Source organism: Capricornis sumatraensis, chromosome 6, assembly GCF_032405125.1.
Source record: "Capricornis sumatraensis isolate serow.1 chromosome 6, serow.2, whole genome shotgun sequence".
NCBI classification, from domain to species: domain Eukaryota; kingdom Metazoa; phylum Chordata; class Mammalia; order Artiodactyla; family Bovidae; genus Capricornis; species Capricornis sumatraensis.
Window position 1 is genome coordinate 24,928,640 of NC_091074.1, and position 20,436 is coordinate 24,949,075.

At 44.3% G+C, this 20,436-nt stretch overlaps 1 protein-coding gene across 1 annotated transcript; it reads right to left on the reverse strand.

Annotated features, from left to right (window-relative positions):
• Positions 1–18,478: 18,478 nt before the first annotated feature.
• Positions 18,479–19,126, reverse strand: IFNK (interferon kappa). Its single transcript, XM_068973568.1, has one exon. It carries the CDS (start codon positions 19,124–19,126, stop codon positions 18,479–18,481), a length of 648 nt encoding a protein of 215 aa, XP_068829669.1.
• Positions 19,127–20,436: the final 1,310 nt, after the last annotated feature.

Sequence of the window (20,436 nt, forward strand, 5' to 3'; positions counted from 1 at the left end):
GAGAAAGACCAAGCTTTCCCTACTCCTGCAAATTCCCTTAACCCTTCAGATTCTTCTGATGGGACAAAGACCTCACTTCCCACCAGAGGGACAATCCAAGATTTTTATCAGCTGATCTGCCCCTGATATCAGAGTCAATTTGAGCACTATTTGCTCTATATTTTAGCTGTAAAACTATGACTACAGAAAAGAAAGATTACTTTTTGACACAGGATGGCCGTGATATTCTTTAGACTCCGGAGAAAACTGGTTAAAATGAAAATTTTTTTTCTTGGAAACTGCAAAACCGGTTTCTTTTGCATATGCAATTACAAACAACTAGCTCTTTAAAAGGCTTGCCTAGGGAAAAGCTTGAAGTTAACCCTTTCCATGTCCTTGACATACAGGGTCTACTTTGCCTGAGACCTCAGCCTTGGGCAAATTAGAACTTCAAGCACAATAAAAAGAAAAAAGGGATGTGTCAAAAAGACATTTTAAATCTCAAGCAGAAAACTATGAGATCTCTGTCTCTCTGGATTTATGTATGTCTCAGTGTGTGTCTTTTTTTTTTTTAAATAATATTACTGAAGTTGTAAATGAGTTCTAATTTAATAGGCTTAAAGAAAAGTAAGCACTTACAAATCAGGCAATTCTAAATACAAGAGAAATTAACCTAAATAAATTTCAGATTCACGTGAACTGGGAAATTTTCAATATTATGTATCCAGTGTTAACGTTTGTTTGCTAATCTAATATACACATGTCTAAGCCTCTTGATGAAAGTGAAAGTGGAGAGTGAAAAAGTTTGCTTAAAGCTCAACATTCAGAAAACGACGATCGTGGCATCTGGTCCCATCACTTCTTGGGAAATAGATGGGGAAACAGTGGCAACAGTGTCAGACTTCATTTTGGGGGGCTCCAAAATCACTGCCGATGGTGACTGCAGCCATGAAATTAAAAGACACTTACTCCTTGGAAGAAAAGTTATGACCAACCTAGATAGCATATTAAAGAGCAGAGACATTACTTTGCCAACTAAGGTCCATCTAGTCAAGGCTATGGTTTTTCCTGTGGTCATGTATGGATATGAAAGTTGGACTATAAAGAAAGCTGAGTGCCAAAGAATTGATGCTTTTGAACTGTGGTGTTGGAGAAGACTCTTGAGAGTCCCTTGGACTGCAAGGAGATCCAGCCAGTCCATTCTGAAGGAGATCAACCCTGGGATTTCTTTGGAAGGAATGATGCTGAAGCTGAAACTCCAGTACTTTGGCCACCTCATGAGAAGAGTTGACTCATTGGAAAAGACTCTGATGCTGGGAGGGATTGGGGGCAGGAGGAGAAGGGGACGACCGAGGATGAGATGGCTGGATGGCATCACCGACTCGATGGACGTGAGTCTGAGTGAACTCCGGGAGTTGGTGATGGACAGGGAGGCCTAGCGTGCTGAGATTCATGGGATCACAAAGAGTCGGATACGACTGAGCGACTGAACTGAACTGAAGCTTCATTAACATTAAGCATAATATTTTCATTGTGCCTAGGTTTCAGTTCAGTTCATTTGCTCAATCTTGTCTGAGTCTTTGCGACCCCATGAACCGCAGCATGCCAGGCTGCCCTGTCCATCACCAACTCCTGGAGTTCAGACTCACGTCCATCGAGTCGGTGATGCCATCCAGCCATCTCATCCTCGGTCGTCCCCTTCTCCTCCTGCCCTCAATCTTTCCAGCATCAGGGTCTTTGCCAATGAGTCAGCTCTTCACATCAGGTGGCCAAAGGATTGGAGTTTCAGCTTCAACATCATCCTTTCCAGTGAACATCCAGGACTGATCTCCTTTAGGATGGACTGGTTGGATCTGCTTGCAGTCCAAGGGACTCTCAAGAGTCTTCTCCAACACCACAGTTCAAAAGCATCAATTCTTTGGCACTCAGCTTTCTTTATAGTCCAACTCTCACATCCATACATGACCACTGGAAAAACCATAGCCTTGACTAGACGGACCTTTGTTGGCAAAGTACTGTCTCTGCTTTTGAATATGCTGTCTAGGTTGGTCATAACTTTCCTTCCAAGGAGTAAGTGTCTTTTAATTTCATGGCTGCAGTCACCATCTGCAGTGATTTTGGAGCCCAGAAAAATAAAGTCAGCCACTGTTGCCACTGTTTCCCCTCTATTTCCCATGAAGTGATGGGACCAGATGCCATGATGTTAGTTTTCTGAATGTTGAGCTTTAAGCCAACTTTTTCAGTCTCCTGTTTCACTGTCTTCTTTCATGTCCAAGGTAAGGAGCAGCGGCTGCACTTTGCTGGAGCAGCCGTGAAGAGATACCCCACATCCAAGGTAAGAGAAAACCAAGTAAGACGGTAAGCACTGAGAGAGGGTATCAGAGGGCAGACAGACTGAAACTATAATCACAGACCTCAGGCCAATCTGATCACATGGACCACAACCTTGTCTAACTCAAGGAAACTAAGCCATGCCGTGTGGGGCCACCCAAAATGGACAGGTCATGGTGGAGAGGGCTGACAGAATGTGGTCCACTGGAGAAGGGAATGACAAACCACTTCAGTATGGTTTGCCACTTCAGTATTCTTGCCTTGAGAACCCCATGAACAGTATGAAAAGGCCTAGGTTTATTATAGTTAAATATTGTTATATACACGTTTGTCAGCAAGGAAAGTACCTCAAATGAAGAAACTTCAAAAAAAATGTAAATGAGATATGAGCTTTTAGACAAACTCTATTAAGAATAATTATAATTTAGAAATGTCTGTCTAAAACAGTCTCTCCAGATTTTGGTAACCTGAGTTTCTAGGGTTGTGCTAAACTAAGTGACAGAAGTTTATTAAATAGCTAGGTAATTTCCAAATAAAGTAAGATTCTGAAACTTTCATTACTGAACACTAATTTCCTCTTATAGAGAAACTAGAGATTTTGGTCTATTAATGAATAATGTTTGATACCATCCTGAGATGTTCTCTAGAGTTTTTTTTTAACCAATCTATAGAATATTAATATAAAGGTCATTTCTTGGTTGCTTAAGGAAAGTATGATGTGTGTTTTCAGTAAAGAAGGTTTGAGGAATGAAATTACATTTTATGAAGGAAAAAGGAAGTGGGTCTGACTTACAGGGGGCTGTTTCAGGATCGGAGAACAAAGTAATGGGTACAGAAAGTGATAAGAAGGTTTAATGGAAAGTGGACCCCAAGGGAAGAGTTTTGTGCATAAATACAAGTTTTCTTGTGATGTTGAACTGCCTTTGATAATGGATTTTAAGTTTCTTTACCTCTGAAGTGATCTGTTCTATGTTTACCTTTGAAATCTTTTGTTAACTTTGGCTAAGTGAATAACTATTGTTTCACAGTGACTTATATGATCCTATCTGACTGGGTGTTATAAACCCTTTTGATATTTATTGAAAACACTTCCTAAATCATTTGACTTCTAGCTAACTTTGGGATGTTCCAGAGGGCTCCTGAAATATCCCAAAGAGAGATGTTAAACTATCTGAGTTCATTTGACATGTTAAATTACATGGGAAGTGTTGTTGGAGGAGTGATGAATCTTCTCAGGTTAGATGGTTGATGTCACTTATACAGATATCCTAGAAATTACAAAAAAAAAAAAATCCCTCGCAGTGAGACTTTTGCTATCCTGGTGTCCTTCCAAACATGGCAGCAGTCTACTCCTAAATCAGGAAATTAAAAACGGTTGAACAATAGCTGTAAATCAAAGAGTAAGGGCTATGAGAAATCCAAGATGGCCACTTGGCTTTTCCCGGCTCCCTGACAAACCTCATTTTTATTTGATGGGCTAAAGCCTTCCCTGGCTACAGGGTTAATGCCCTCATAATGAAAAAAATCATGTTTCACTGAATATTAAGTTTTGTTAATTGTTAAACTGAGTTTCTAGTTTCGTTAATTAAGGTCTAGTGTTTACTAAGACTCATTCCTGAGATAGTTCCTTGTTCTTATGTTATATCGCTAAAAGATTTAACTAAGTTATTAAAAAGGACACTCTAAGTTTGTTTCTAAAGCTTATCTGAGTAACCAATCATCAGATGAAGATCAGATGCTCCGTGATGTACAATCTGGAGATTAACACCAGGCTATAGTCATTTAACAAATGAAGTCAGATGACCTGGGGTATACTGGGCTCTACCTAATGAAAGTTCTTGACTTATAATTCTTACTTATGACCTTGCTAATAACTGCTAGCTATAACTATATTATTTTCTATGTCACTTGTTTCAGAAGATTGTTTCTTACGTTACCAAATGTGTGCCTGAGCCTGTGATAAAATGCTGATGTGCAGTTCCATATGAGATCAATGATTGTAATAATGTAACTCTAGATACGGGAAGAAGCAACAAGAGGGAATATTTTCCTGGACGAAGAGGCTAGTAAAACAGGTACGGTCCAGAGACTTTTGCTACTCGCAAGGCCTGGTCCAACAACAGCACACTGAGTGGCCTGTCAATGGAATCTTCCCTAGATCTGGGAAGGAGCCTTCCCAGCACCGCAGGACACAGTGGCCATGAAATGCCCCAAAAGCATGGTCAAATATGTGGCTATGAAGGGACCCTGCTGACCGGAAGTTGGCACTTGCCAGCTGCCTCTACAAAGATTACATTATAACCACTGCAAGCTGCTGACCTTCAACACCCCCTGAAAGGAGTTCACGGTGGAGATCAGAAATAAGGCACTCTGTGCTCTGGGAAAAACCCAGAAGAACCTGCCTTCAGATAGTCAGATGTTTTCAGGTAAAGATTTTATAAGCCGAAATTGCATCTTCTCATACCTAGAGAAACACTAATGACATGAACCAATGTCTGATCCTGGTTCTCCTGGCTAGGTCCTCAGAAGCTTTTCTACTTCTATTCATCTTTGGGGCACGTACTTTTAACTTTCTTGTAAAGTTTGTTTCTTCTAGAATACAACAAATCTCTAAGTGATAGTATGACAAGAATATTCCCTGGCCAACACCCAGACATTGCTGAAACAAGCTGCCTTATCATTCCATGGATTCCCATCTCCCTCTGTAAATCGTAAATGCACCCTGGCAGAGAGCAGACAAAGGGAACCCAGAGCCTCACGATGACCCTGTATAGCCTGAAGAAGCCAGAGTGGTCATCACCCCTTTTCCTTTGAGACTGGGTTTCCAAATGTCTGAGAAGGGAAATAGGTAGATAGTTAGACACGAGCAGTGTATCCAAAGGGCAAAGAGAGGGAAGAATGTGGTGACCCAAGGGCGAGAGAGCAGATAAAAGCAAGGAGCATCTTGGAATGCAGGAACAGAAAAACCATACCCTTATCATTCTTCCTTCCCCCGTGTTGTAACTATTAACAGATTTCAAGTCCTCCTGAGCAGTATAACCTTTCTCCCCTCCTACCCCATAGAAAGAAGATATTTACCTTACTCTCCCCCGCCCCCAACTCCCCCCAGTCTATGTGCCTCATCCAAGTAGCAAATGACCTGCAAGACCCCCATCCCACTCCTTGTATCCTGGGTATACAAGTGGACTAAGGACCCCTGTTCAACACCAGTTCTCCCTTGAGCTGGCCCTCTGTTCTAACAGTGTATCCCACTCTAATAAACTTTATTTCCCTCTCATTCTGCCTCATGTCTGGAAATTCTTTTCCAACCTGCACCCGGACCACGACATGTAATGTATATCACATGGCAACAAATCCAATGGAGAAAATTGGAGAGGAGGGTGGGAGTTGATTGTCATTTTAAACACACTTGAAAGAGGAGGCTCCAGTGACTTTTGAGTAAGTGCTGAAGGAACTGAGGTAGTTAACCATAAAGAGTGTTCCTGGCAGAGGGCGCAGCAAGTGTCGAGGTAGAAGTTTACCTGGTATTCGGGGGAATCAAAGAGGGCAGTGTGGACGGAGCGGAATTTGTGATGGGGAAAGTAAGAGGAGACAAAGTCAGAGATAAAGGAAAGCTGATTTGTGTTGGGTTTACTCTGAATAAGACAGGAAGGCCCAGGAGGATTTTTGAGTAGCAGAGTGACAAAATGCAACATACATTTTAAAGGAATGACACTGGTGACAGACTGACAGTAAAGCAGATGCAGGGTAGGCAGTAAGCAGAGGAACCAGTTCGCACTATTGCAGTATTCCAGGCTGCCTGTATCTGTGGCTGGACCATGGTGGTAACTGTGGAGGTGGCGGGCTGAGATCTGCTTCTGGATTTCTCTTGAAGATAAAATCAGTGAGATTTTCAGATAGTGTAGAGGTGGAATAGAAAAGGAGAAAAGTCAAAGATGATTCCACAGGGCCTTACTCAACTGACAGGTTGGAGCAGCCTTTCCCAGAGATGGGGAAGACAGCAGTGTGAGTGAGTCTGATGGGGAGGGTCCAATCAGTGTGGGTGAACTTTGGGTATCTGAATCCTTCCCACTCCCCCATTCTTTGCATTTAGCTTACTTTTCCAAACAACCTAAGACACATATGCATAAGGAATAATAAATAGTCAGTGGGAAACAATATCTACTTCAATTCATGATGGGATTGGTTTTCTGTACAAAAAGGGTTTGGACAAAACCTGGATTGGAGAAGAGATGGAGCCCAAGATGCTCTACAGTGAATGCTTGCGTCACCCCAGAACACAATTCATACGTTTGAATTACAACCCACAAGGTGATGGTGTTGAGGAGTGGGGCCTTTAGGAGATGATTAGGTCACAAGGTTCTCAAGGCAAGAATACTGAAGTGGTTTGCCATTCCCTTCTTCAGTGGACCACATTCTGTCAGACCTCCCCACCATGATCCGCACATCTTGGGTGACCCCACGTGGCTGGCTTAGTTTCCTTGAGTTAGACAAGGCTGTGGTCTGTGTGATTAGATTGACTAGTTTTCTGTGAGTATGGTTTCAGTGTGTCTGCCCTCTGATATCCTCTTGCAAACCTACCATCTTACTTGGGTTTCTCTTACCTTGGATGAGGGGTATCTCCTCACCGCTGCCCCTCCTGACCTTGAATGTGGAGTAGCTCCTCTCGGCTCTCCTGCACCAGTGCAGCCACCGCTGCTTGGACCTCCCCCCTGCCCCCCATGAACAGTATGAAAAGGCAAAATGATAGGATACTGAAAGAGGAACTCCCCAGGTCAGTAGGTACCCAATATTCTACTGAAGATCAGTGGAGAAATAACTCCAGAAAGAATGAAGGGATGGAGCCAAAGCAAAAACAATACCCAGTTGTGGATGTGACTGGTGATAGAAGCAAGGTCTGATGCTGAAAAGAGCAATATTGCATAGGAACCTCGAATGTCAGGTCCATGAATCAAGGTAAATTAGAAGTGGTCAAACAGGAGATGGCAAGAGTGAATGTCGACATTCTAGAAATCAGTGAACTAAAATGGACTGGAATGGGTGAATTTAACTCAGATGACCATTATATCTACTACTGCAAGCAGGAATCCCTCAGAAGAAATGGAGTAGCCATCATGGTCAACAAAAGTCCAAAATGCAGTACTTGGATGCAATCTCAAAAACTGTCTGTTCATTTCCGAAGCAAACCATTCAATATCACAGTAATCCAAGTCTATGCTCCAACCAGCAACGCTGAAGAAGCTGAAGTTGAATGGTTCTATGAAGACCTACAAGACCTTTTAGAACTAACACCCAAAAAAGATGTCCTTTTCATTATAGGGGACTGGAATGTAAAAGTAGGAAGTCAGGAAACACCTGGAGTAACAGGCAAATTTGGCCTTGGAATGCGGAATGAAGCAGGGCAAGGGCTAATAGAGTCTTGCCAAGAGAACACACTGGTCATAGCAAACACCCTCTTCCAACAACACAAGAGAAGACTCTACACATGGACATCACCAGATGGTCAATACTGAAATCAGATTGATTATATTCTTTGCAGCCAAAGATGGAGAAGCTCTATACAGTCAGCCAAAACAAGACCGAGAGCTGACTGTGGCTCAGATCATGAACTCTGCATTGCCAAATTCAGACTTAAATAGAAGAAAGTAGGGAAAACCACTAGACCATTCAGGTATGACCTAAATCAAATCCCTTATGATTATACAGTGGAAGTGAGAAATAGATTTAAGGGCCTAGATCTGATAGAGTGCCTGATGAACTATGGACGGAGGTTCATGACATTGTACAGGAGACAGGGATCAAGACCATCCCCATGGAAAATGGCTGTCTGAGACAAATAGCTGTGAAAAGAGAAGTGAAAAGTAAAGAAGAAAAGGAAAGATATACCCATCTGAATGCAGAGTTCCAAAGAATAGCAAGGAGAGATAAGAAAGCCTTCCTCAGCGATCAATGCAAAGAAATAGAGGAAAACAACAGAATGGGAAAGACTAGAGATCTCTTCAAGAAAATTAGAGATATCAAGGGAATATTTCATGCAAAGATGGCCTTGATAAAGGACAGAAATGGTATGGACCTAACAGAAGCAGAAGATATTAAGAAGAGGTAGCAAGAATACACAGAAGAACTGTACAAAAAAGATCTTCATGACCCAGATAATCACGATGGTCTGATCACTCACCTAGAGCCAGACGTCCTGGAATGTGAAGTCAAGTGGGCCTTAGGAAGCATCACTATGAACAAAGCTAGTGGAGGTGATGGAATTCCAGTTGAGCTATTTAAAATCCTGGAAGATGATGCTGCTAAAGTGCTGAACTCAATATGCCAACAAATTTGGAAAACTCAGCAGTGACCACAGGACTGGAAAAGATCAGTTTTCATTCCAATCCCAAAGAAAAGGCAACACCAAAGAATGCTCAAATTACCACACAATTGCACTCATCTCACACGTTAGTAAAATAATGCTCAAAATTCTGCAAGCCAGGCTTCACCTGTACGTGAACCATGAACTTCCAGATGTTCAAGCTGGTTTTAGAAAAGGCAGAGGAACCAGAGATCAAATTGCCAACACCCATTGGATCATGGAAAAAGCAAGAGGGTTCCAGAAAAACATTTATTTCTGTTTTATTGACTATGCCAAAGCCTTTGATTGTGTGGATCACAATAAACTGTGGAAAATTCTGAAAGAGATGGGAATACCAGACCACCTGACCTGCCTCTTGAGAAACCTATATGTAGGTCAGGAAACAACAATTAGAACTGGACATGGAACAACAGACTGGTTCCAAATAGGAACAGGAGTATGTCAAGGCTGTATATTGTCACCCTGCTTATTTAACTTCTATGCAGAGTACATCATGAGAAACACTGGGCTGGAAGAAACACAAGCTGGAATCAAGATAGCCGGGAGAAATATCAATAACCTCAGATATGCAGATGACACCACCCTTATGGCAGAAAGCGAAGAGGAACTAAAAAGCCTCTTGATGGAAGTCAAAGAGGAGAGTGAAAAAGTTGGCTTAAAGCTCAACATTCAGAAAACGAAGATCATGGTGTCTGGTCCCATCACTTCATGGGAAATAGATGGGGAAACAGTGGAAACAGTGTCAGACTTTATTTTTTGGGCTCCAAAATCACTGCAGATGGTGACTGCAGCCATGAAATTCAGTTTAGTTCAGTTCAGTTCAGTCACTCAGTCGTGTCCAACTCTTTGCGACCCTATGAATCACAGCTCGCCAGGCCTCTCTGTCCATCACCAACTCCCGGAGTTCACTCAGACTCACATCCATCGAGTCAGTGATGCCATCCAGCCATCTCATCCTCGGTCATCCCCTTCTCCTCCTGCCTCCAATCCTTCCCAGCATCGAAGTCTTCTCCAATGAGTCAACTCTTCGCATGAGGTAGCCACAGTACTGGAGTTTCAGCTTTAGCATCATTCCTTCCAAAGAAATCCCAGGGCTGATCTCCTTCAGAATGGACTGGTTGGATTTCCTTGCAGTCCAGGGTACTGTCAAGAGTCTTCTCCAACACCACAGTTCAAAAGCACCAATTCTTTGGTGCTCAGCTTTCTTCACAGTCCAACTCTCACATCCATACATGACCACTGGAAAAACCATAGCCTTGACTGGACAGACTTTAGTCGGCAAAGTAATGTCTCTGCTTTTTAATATGCTATCTAGGTTGGTCATAACTTTTCTTCCAAGGAGTAAGCGTCTTTTAATTTCATGGCTGCAACCACCATCTGCAGTGATTTAGGAGCCCAAGAAAATAAAGTCTGACACTGTTTCCACTGTTTCTCCATCTATTTCCCATGGAGTGATGGGACCAGACACCATGATCTTCATTTTCTGAATGTTGAGCTTTAAGCCAACTTTTTCACTCTCCTCTTTCACTTTCATCAAGAGGCTTTTTAGTTTCTCTTCGCTTTCTGCCATAAGGGTGGTGTCATCTGCATATCTGAGGTTATTGATATTTCTCCCGGCTATCTTGATTCCAGCTTGTGTTTCTTCCAGCCCAGCGTTTCTCATGATGTACTCTGCATAGAAGTTAAATAAGCAGGGTGACAATATACAGCCTTGACATACTCCTGTTCCTATTTGGAACCAATCTGTTGTTCCATGTCCAGTTCTAATTAAAAGACACTTACTGCTTGGAAGGAAAGTTATGACCAACCTTGATAGCATATTCAAAAGCAGAGACATTACTTTGCCAATAAAGGTCTGTCTAGTCAAGGCTATGGTTTTTCCAGTGGTCATGTATGGATGTGAGAGTTGGACTGTGAAGAAAGCTGAGCACCAAAGAATTGGTGCTTTTGAATTGTGGTGTTGGAGAAGACTCTTGAGAGTCCCCTGGACTGTAAGGAAATCCAACCAGTCCATTCTGAAGGAGATCAGCCCTGGGATTTCTTTGGAAGGAATGATGCTAAAGCTGAAACTCCAGTACTTTGGCCACCTCATGCAAAGAGTTGACTCATTGGAAAAGACTCTGATGCTGGGAGGGATTGGGGGCAGAAGGAAAAGGGGACAAAAGAGGATGAGATGGCTGGATGGCATCACTGACTTGATGGACGTGAGTCTGAGTGAACTCCGGGAGTTGGTGATGGACATGGAGGCCTGGTGTGCTGAAATTCATGGGGTTACAAAGAGTCGGACACGACTGAGTGACTGAACTGAACAGAACTAGGTCACAAGGGCAGGGACCCTTGTGAATAGAATTAGTGCCCTTATCAAAGAGGCCTGAGAGGACTTCCATGGTGGTTCAGCGGATAAGAAGCTTCCTGCCAGTGTAGGAGACATAGGTTCAATTCCTGTTCTAGGAAGGTTCCACATGCCTCAGAGCATGCACCACAACTACTGATCCTGTGCTCTAGAGACTGGGGGTTGCAACTGCTGAGCCCATGTGCCATAACTACTGAAGTCCAGAGCCTTAGGCCTGAGTTCTGCAGCAAGAGAGACCACCAAATAAGAAGTCTGTGCACGATAACGAAAAGTAGCCCCCCACTTGCCACAACTAGAGAAGCCTGTGTGCAGCAAAAATTAAATTATATAAAAACAACAACCAAAAACAACAAAGAGGCCTGAGAAAGCTTCCTTGCCTCCTTCTGCCATGTGAGGACACAGAGAAAAGATGTCAGTGAGGAAATGGGCCATCATCAAACACCAAATCTGCCAGTGTGCTCTTCTTGGACATCCCAGCCTCTAGAACTGTGAGAAGTCATTTCTGTTTATCAGCCACCCAGTCTACAGTATTTCCTTTCAGTTGCCTGAATAGACTAAGAAACTGGACCAAGGAGGGCTTGGATTTAAAATGCTGGCCTTTCAGAGCAGATTCTGAAGTTTGCGCCATCCTCTTCCAGTCACCAGCTCACAGGCAGGGAAGCTGGATCAGGAAGATGGGACGTGATTCATCATACTGACCCCACTCACTGGTGAAAGTTAGCCAGGAAATAATGAAGGTTCCCCCCACCCCCACCAGCTTCACTGTTGCTCCCCATTGAAGGGGCCACTAAGGGGAGGAAGTGGGATGAGGCAAGGCTGAAACCCAAGCAGAGAGGCAGAGACAGTTCCATCAGTGCTTATTGATTAGCATCCAATGTTTTCTTTGCCCTACGCATACTCTGCCCATCTGTGCCCTGGAGCTTGAGCCCTTTGTTCGAGGGCAGAAGTTGGCTCTTGATGTTCTTCTTTAGTTTCTGAGACAGAAAAACTTATTTTTCCTCTCTTCTTGACAGAACAGAAAAACTCTGTAATGAGAATTCTAGGGCAGGCAACAGGCTTTTCCCAATTTGGGAAAAGGAGTGAAACAGAAGAACTAGGAAAGGTAAACTAGGGTAATTAAGAGACACTTTCACCCTAATTGTTCTGGATGAGGAAGAAGAGTTGATTGCCATGAGGCCAAAGGACAAAAGGAGCTTTAAAGAAGTGAATGAGGGTTGAGACAGCTTAGAAATGAGATTGCATGAGTCAACAGTGACTCAAAACATTTCTTAGTTGGATGGGTTTTAGTGTCCGACCATTTTTTCTTCTCGAGTTTGAGTTTTATATTCACAGTCTTCAATATCTTTGCATTGCCAAATGACACAAAATTCAGTGGAATCCTTTAATTCAGGGTTGATATCATTAGACCATGGCTATTACATATTTCTTATAATATCAGACTTGATATTGCAAAGGATGAGTGTGGCTTTAGAGGTTCTCACTTGGTGGTTGTGGAAATTGCTTTTGGGGGAGAGATGTTTCTCTGTGTAGTCTAGTTTCTACTTAATATATTTCCAAACTTCTTTAAAGTGTGTACTGAGAATTATAAAATGTAATACCTAGTCTTTTGGTATACTTCACAGTCAATGTGGACAAAGATGCTATTATACGAGGAATAAAAAGATATGGAAGACATTTTTTTTCTGCCTCAAGAGGCTTATATATCATGACTCCTACTATGAACAAAGAATACTTTCTATGTTTAGTTTATCCTTTAGTACCACCCTTGCAGGTAGACGCTGCTCTTCCCAATTTACAGAGAATACTGAGGTTTAGAGGTCATAGACCAATATCACACAAAGAGAAAGGGGCAGGCTGTGGGTTGGGATTCAAGGTCCATGCTCATTTCATTACTCTCAGCTTATTCTAGTGAATTTGCTAGAATCTCGAAGTAGTTTCCCATGATTACTGCTATTCTCTGTCCGGCAGTCCATAGCATTTTTCAAGTCAAAAAACCTTGGAGAAGGTAAGCAATTTCCCCCTCTCTAGGTGCTTTGGATGTGACCGTGGTGGATCCAGAACGGATCCTTTCTGATCTGATAGCTTCCTCCTCGCCCTGGCCAAAGGGTCAATGTTTTTCCCACGAGGCTGGGAGCCCCGCTCAGACGGTCCATTCCCCACCTCTTTCCGGAGGGAAGATGACCCTAAGGCGACCTGACGTCCCTTCCCAAGGGAGCTGCCGTTCCGAAGGCGGCCGCCAGGGGGTCCCCGCTCCGCTCGCGCCCTCGCAAGGGAGCCGCGTTCCGGGTGCCGGTGGGGGCTGCTCTGGAGCGGCGGCGGCGGCAGCTGGAGCTGGGTGCTCGCTCGCCCGCGCGCCTGCTGAGACCGCGCGCCTGCTGAGACCGCGCGCGCTGGCCTGGGAGCCCCTCACTGGATCCGCGAGCGTCGGCCCTCCTGCCCCGAGCTCACCGTCTTCCTCTCGCGCCGCCAGCAGCTGCCCCGGCGCGGGCAGCCGACAGGGCCCCGGGGCTGAAGGTAAAACCCCACGGTGAGTGAGAACTCGCTCCGAGCGAGGGGAGGTGGCGCAGCTCGCAGCCGCTCGCGCCGGGTCGCGCCCGGGCGGTTCAGAGGTGCGGGGCACACCTGGGGCGAGTGCAACAGGAGGGCGGGAGACGGCGGACCCTGTTTCCCCGCCCGCCCTCCGCCTGCTTCCGGGGCTGGAATCGGCCTCGTCACCCCTGCCCGCGTCTTGGCTTCTGGCAGCCTCCTTCCGCTCCCTTCCCGGGTTGGAACGAGAGTCCTCCCCGGGCTCCGGGGCCTTGAATTTTAAAGGTCTATCAGTGAATTCGTTCTTCTCTTGGGGAGGAGGGGCCGGTACGACTCTGTCCCCGAATCCATCCCGGATCGCAGATGATTGCAGAGTGCATGCTGGACTGTGGGTGGCGGGAAGACAAACTTTTACCAAAGTGCGCCCGGGCAGGGGGACCATGTTTAGGGCGTCTTGGTATTGAAGGCGGAGGCTCGGCTCGGGACTGCGAAGGGGAACTCCGCTGTGTCGGCCGGGTCGCCCCGGGGACTACTGCTGCTTCGCGGTGGGAGAGGGTGTGTAAAGGGCGTACAAATCCTTTGGAACCCCTGGGCCAACAACTGTCAAACATCTGGAATCCCAGCCCCTCCCTTTCCCTGCACGCAGGAAGGTGAAAACCTTTTCAACTTTCCTGATTGCTCCTCCCAGCCTTTGGACCTCTCTGGAAGGGTACAGGGCCGACCCCCCGGCGCCTGGCAAGTAAGTACCAAACCGACACCCCAGACTTCTCAAGATCCCCCCTCACCCACCTCCCTGACCCCTCCCAGACGTCCGCCCCGCAGGGACCACGCGACAGAGCCGATGGAGATCCAGGCGAATGGCCTTTTGTTTCTCGGCGTTTCCCCTATTGTTCGCCTTTCTAACATCTGGCGGGGCTCTGGAGACAAGGAAGCCCCTCTCGTCCTCCTCCCCCGCCCCCGTACGCCAGCCTCCCGGCCAGCTTGCGCCCGGGAGCCTGCCTGGGGAAGGCGAGGAGCCCGACCCCTGTGGGGCCGCCCCCCCGCCCCGGGCCTTGCGGTGAGAGGGCGGAGGGAAAGTTGTTCCTTCCCCGCCTCCTCCGCTGCCTGTGGCCCCGGGCGCATTTCTCAGATCTTATCCCTAGCGCGCGGCGGAGCGCAGATCCAGAAGGTGCCGCTCGCGGGAGAGAGTGGAAGCGAGGTGCTGCCCCAATCCCGGGTGCCCTTTCCTGTGAGTTCCAGTGGATTCCAATCTCCGCCTAAAGGCGTGTGGTTGGCCCGTTGCCAGGCGGTGGGACGGGATCAGGGCAAGTCTGATAGGCAAACAGCGAGGTCTAAGGCTCTGAGACTAAGGCTCTGAGTTTCCAAGCGCCGAAGGGCAGGCGAGTCGCCCTCCTTAAGCAGGGCGTGTGTGCAGTGCTGTGCTCAGTTGTGTCCGACTCTTTTGCGACCCCGTGGACTGTAGTCCGCCAGGCTCCTCTGTCCATGGACTTTCCCAGGCAAGAACACTGGAATGGGTTGACATTTCCTTCTTCAGAGGATCTTCCCCATCCATGTCGGGAAGGGGCCCCTTCTGTAACTCGGGTCTTCTGAGTCTCCTGCATTGCAGGCGGATTCTGTATCGCCGAGCCACTCACTAGGAAGCCTCGAGACTTTGCTTAGAAATAGGAGTGAAGTGGCTCCCTCCAGATTGAACCTGGGGTCCTGACTTCGCACAGCGCTCCAGTTTAAAGCCCGGGAACCCTCTCAACATTTGGTAAGAGCAGACCTGGAGGACCCAGCACTGACTGTGTAGACGTTTCCCAGTCCCTGCGAATCTGTGTCTGGGGACCGAATTCCCCTGTGAGCGCACCAGTGAGGTTATAACGACCCTATTATTACTCTGCCTTTCCTATCAAGTTGTGTGCTTACACGTGGTGTTTATTCTTAGTGACCGAGGATTATTAAAGACCTAGGACTTACACCTGAAACTAATATAATATTGTAAATCAACTATGCCTCGGAGGATAGGGGGAATAGAATTTGGGCAAAAACGTAGTAGCCACTCTCAGAGGGCAGGGTCCCCAGATGGTGCTCCCAGAGTTGCTTAGCTGGTGAGGGGAGACTGTTGGAATGTATACCTGCACATAGCCTTACATATACTAGTGTTAGCTTTTTCTGTCTGACATACAGTCAGTGCCTGTCCCAGGAAGGCTTTGGGAGGCTCTTTTTTTTTTTTTTTAAATCCTTCACTTTTTGATCTGTGCCCCAAGCCAGGGGAGTGAGGAAGCTTCTGTATGAACACCTGTGACCTTGTGCCCACTGGAAGGTTTTAAGTAGACACTGTGCCTCTGCACAGCTACAGGAGTTTGCTTTACCAGAGTGGGAACTTTTGAGCTTCCATTTAATAAAGAAGAACAAAGGAGACGAAGTCGGCAGAGAGGACACACACAACACATTCTCCAGTAATTTCTGGATGTTACCAGTGGGACCCACAGAAGAAAGAAACGAAAATGTTAGAAGCACCAGAAGGCACTTCACAAATAGTGCATTATGAAAATGATCCCCAAGGAAGGATTCCTTTGAAATTTAGCAGCAGCAACACTAGAAAAGCAGGAAGTGCCTGAGTTGCTCGAGAAGTGTCTAAAAGCATCATTAACAAAGTGAAAGGGCAATGTCTGTCCCAGTCTACTCCAGTAAAGAAAACAGGGTAATTATAGTGAGAGATAAGCTTGTATGACTTCTTTAATTTTAGAATTAGAAGAAGACCCTCCCCAGCATTGAAAAAACAAAAAAATACAGAGATGAAAATTAAAACAGAAGGAGGGGGGATATTATAAATATGGCTCCATTGAATGATCTTATCCAGTTGCTTACATGGATTTCTGGAGATAGGATAACTAGGTCTAAGGGGTTAATGTACTTTGTTTTTAATGACATTTAAGATTGCTATATTGTTCTGTAGGAAACTTGTGCCAGTTACCATTTCCCTATCAATACATAGGATTTTTTTCTTCTGTACCCTGCACCCCACTGATACTCTACGTTATCACTTTTTTTTAAAATCTCTACCAGACTGATGAGAGGGCAGTATCTTATTACCTTCTTTTACATTTCTCTAATCACAAATGAGAATAAACATTTTTCATATTGTCTGTTAGTATTTCTTGTGATATTACCAGTTTGTGTCCTTACCTATTTTTCAGTGAGAATATTCTCCTTTTTCTGACTAGTGGTGCTCTTAATAAAAGCATCCCATTGTGACTTCTGCCCCTACTGGTACAGTCAGACAAGCTTTACTGACTAGAAGTGCTGATTTTCTTTCCTTCTGCATTATTGCAAACATTTGACAAGACTGCAACCATCAATTGCTAAAGTAACTGACATGGTCCCAGGAGAATCATTAAGGAGATCATGCAAAGGCATTATTAGAGAAATTCATGGAAAACATCAAATGTATACTTTCTGCTTTGTAGCTTGCATGTCCCAGTTCCTTTATAGCTTGTAATGCTTTTTAAAAATTTACAACACTTACTGGTGAGTTATTGTTACTCAATGGATGATATGAACTTGTTTTATTGTCTGATCCTTCTACTGGTAACCAGCATACTGTGATCCACAACTAGTTCTTGTTCTTTTAAACGTTTCTTCTAACTTTTGAACTGAGTTTTATTTTAATACTTTCTCAGTACAACTATGTTGGAGTTTAACTATTCAACTACAGATGAATCTTGAGTCTAAACCGTTTAGCAGCGTGCTATGAAAACAATAGCAAGTAAAGGCCTTCCAAGAGTTGAACTGGATACTCTCTGTGATGCATTTGGGTAGCCACAATCTCTCTGTTAATTCTTGCTTGAAGGTAGATGATTCTGAAATGGGGTAGAAGGGAGAGAGAAAGGTAGAGAAAATTCATTTCAACTGGAAGGTGAATTAATACAGCTGAAGGACCACACAAGGAAATTTAAGTAAATAATCTGAGTAATCTAGGTACAAAATAACTTTAAAAAAGATAAAGTATATTAAAATGTCATGTATGAGTAAGAAGATCAGTTTATTTAACAAGCAGAAAGTGGCCTTCTAGTTGGAAAGAATCCAGTGTGAAATTTTTTCATAGTCTAACCATAGGTATTTCATTTCAGGTACAAAACAAACCAAAAAAAAGACAGATATTAAACTTCTCTGCAGCATTTTCCATGCTTTTAAGTGTCAAAATCACATAATATGTATTGGGAATGAACAGTGCTCTTTGTATTAGAATCATAAGCTCTTAAAGGTTAAATGAGACTTTAATGGTCATCTCATTCAACCATCTAATATCATTACGGATCTTCACTCTCTTACAGTAATAAAATACCAACCCGCAAACTTTCTATCATTTTAACCAAACCAGGCTGAGAAGCAAATGGGTCCAAAATTGCCATTTTCTTTTTTTTTAAGAGTAGGGAGACAGGAAACATTTTAACTCTATGGGATCTTGTACAGGCTCTTGTAACGTGCTAAACTTTCCTAGAGTAAACAATCTTGGCAGCAAGAGAGTTAAGTCATTGAGGTGTTAGGTTTTGCAGTATTCTCTGAGCCATGTCCTCTGGCCATTGGTTTGAGGAGTTCAAAAGCAACAAAGCTAAGCAAGTACAAAAGAGCAAAAGGGAAGAGGAACAGAGAATAAAAGATGGGAGGGCAAGTCCTCCTCTAAAACTGTCTTCAGGACTTCCTAACAAGACTCTTGATCACCCAGGGGGTGGTAGGCATCACCTTGTTTAGAGAGGTGAATGTGGCTGATGCTGCAAGGCCAAACTTCAGAAAAAAATGACCATTACCCAAATCACCAATAATCCAGTCGAGGGGAGCCATGGGATGGCACAACAAGCCTTAAAAAGAAGATGAAGGAGGACGAGAAGGAAAACAAGATTTTGGGAGAAACAGGATTTAAATTCTTAGAATACATTAATACCTTATCTCCTCCTGAATAGTGCTGTGAGTTTCTGAAAGAAGTAGAAGCATCTTCTGATTTCCACTCGGACAATCTCCCAGGCACAGTGACTGTGTTTCTTATCTTTGAGGAACCTGTCTATCCTGTTGAAATATCTCCTCAGTTCTAGGTTGCTCAGCTGGAGGACCGGAGCTCCTGAGGGTCTCCTGAGAGTCTCCTCTCTGGCTGAGAGAGGCTCTTCCCTCTCTCTTGCGTCTTCATTTTTCTCCTCCTCTTCTTCCAAGCATTTCTCCAGGTACTGCAGCTGGTGATCAAGTCCGATCTGGATTTGTCTCAGCTGTTTCCCTTCCCAAGTGGATTGGAAGGTGTCTTGAGTGAAGATGTGGAAGGCCTGTCTGGTCATTTCATAGAAGGCCTCCTTGATGTTCCTCATCAGAGGCTGGGTGTATAAGAGGATCTCTTGGGGCAACTCAAAAGCTTTTCTTTCTTGTAGACACTCTATAGGAAATGAATTGCTCATCCTGCTCAGAAGTCGAAGATTCTGCCAGGTGACTCTCTTCAGGTGAACATTCAGCAAGTTACAGTCGAGAGAGAGGATGCCAGTGATGAACAGACCCATGAGGCACGCCAGCCTCACATACTTTCGAATCCCATCAGGCTTGGTGATCATTTTCTCCCCCTCACCCATGGAGGTGAAAAATCCACAAGACTCAGAGGTTGACAATGAGGTTTTAGGTCTGAAGTATTGCTTCGTGTGCCTTTTATACACCTGGGTATCTTCGGTGGGGAGGAGTTTTTGCATTAATCATTTTATGATACTCAGCATTTCAGCCTCTTTGCCTGTGAGGCTTTTTAGATTTGGGGTGACTACGCTGACTTTGGAAGTGCTGTCTTTTTTTTTTTTTTTTGAGAAAAGTGAGCAGAGCATTATGATTGTGTTATCATCGATGGCTGGATGACCCATCCCAGTATGATACAATCCTCAGCACGAGACAGATGCAGACTGTTTCAGAAAGCCCTGAAAGCTATGATTCTATACACTTGCTCACCCAATGCTGTTACATAAGAGAGAGCGATCCTCTAAGAAAATATTTTTTTGTACCTGGCCCTATAACCAAACCTCTTCTCTCAGGGAGTTAATCGTAGACGTTGACCAAATGACTATGATTATTTGATTGCAAGGCCACTAGAACATAACATGGTTGAGGTTTTTTTCCAGTCTTGTTAAACTTCTATATTTGGATATTTTCTCTTTTGTTTGAGTTTTTTGTGTCTCAAGAAAGATGAAAAACACTGTGGATCATTGAGCATGGCACTTATCGCATAGAAGACTAGACCAGCTTAGTTTTGTATTGCCACTAGAAAATGTTGGAACTCTCCAACTGTCCTTTCCTGTAGTGAAACCTGAACCAGCACTTACCATCCCCACCTAGCATTTTGTATGCCTCTGATCTCTTTCTTAGAAATCCTCCAGGGGCTTGTATACTGGGGAATATTTTTCTGCCTCATTAACTTCTCTCTTATAGTATCTAAACTTTTAGAAGTGGTTAGCAGTATTTTAAAACTTTAGTTTAATTTTCTTTCTTGCTGAGAAGCTCTGTGTGCTCTAAAGATTTTTTGTTCCTATTTGTTTTTGAGGAGGTATGTGAGTAGGTGACCACCCACTGTAGCCAAACTAATTCACACCTGGACCAATATTCCTGGGGTAATGATGGCTGTCCACCATGTATGATTTTCACTTTCTTTGACCAGGTAAGCTTCTTCTGGTATGGTCAAAGAAAATGGATTTTTTCCCTCTAGGACCCTGAAATGGGATGCCATTAAAGAAGGCTAGTTTTAATTACCACCTTAAAAAAACACATTAATTTTTAATAAAGTCATTTTAGAATGGTGAGCAACCACAGTTCCTCAAGCATGGCAGCCTTTGACTGGAAATTTGGCTTAAAATGTTCATGTCTAAATTAATTGGCTGCACCAAGG

Bases quoted from the DNA above. Each gene is read 5' to 3' on its own strand.
- IFNK (XM_068973568.1), bottom strand. From the start codon at position 19,126: ATGATCACCAAGCCTGATGGGATTCGAAAGTATGTGAGGCTGGCGTGC.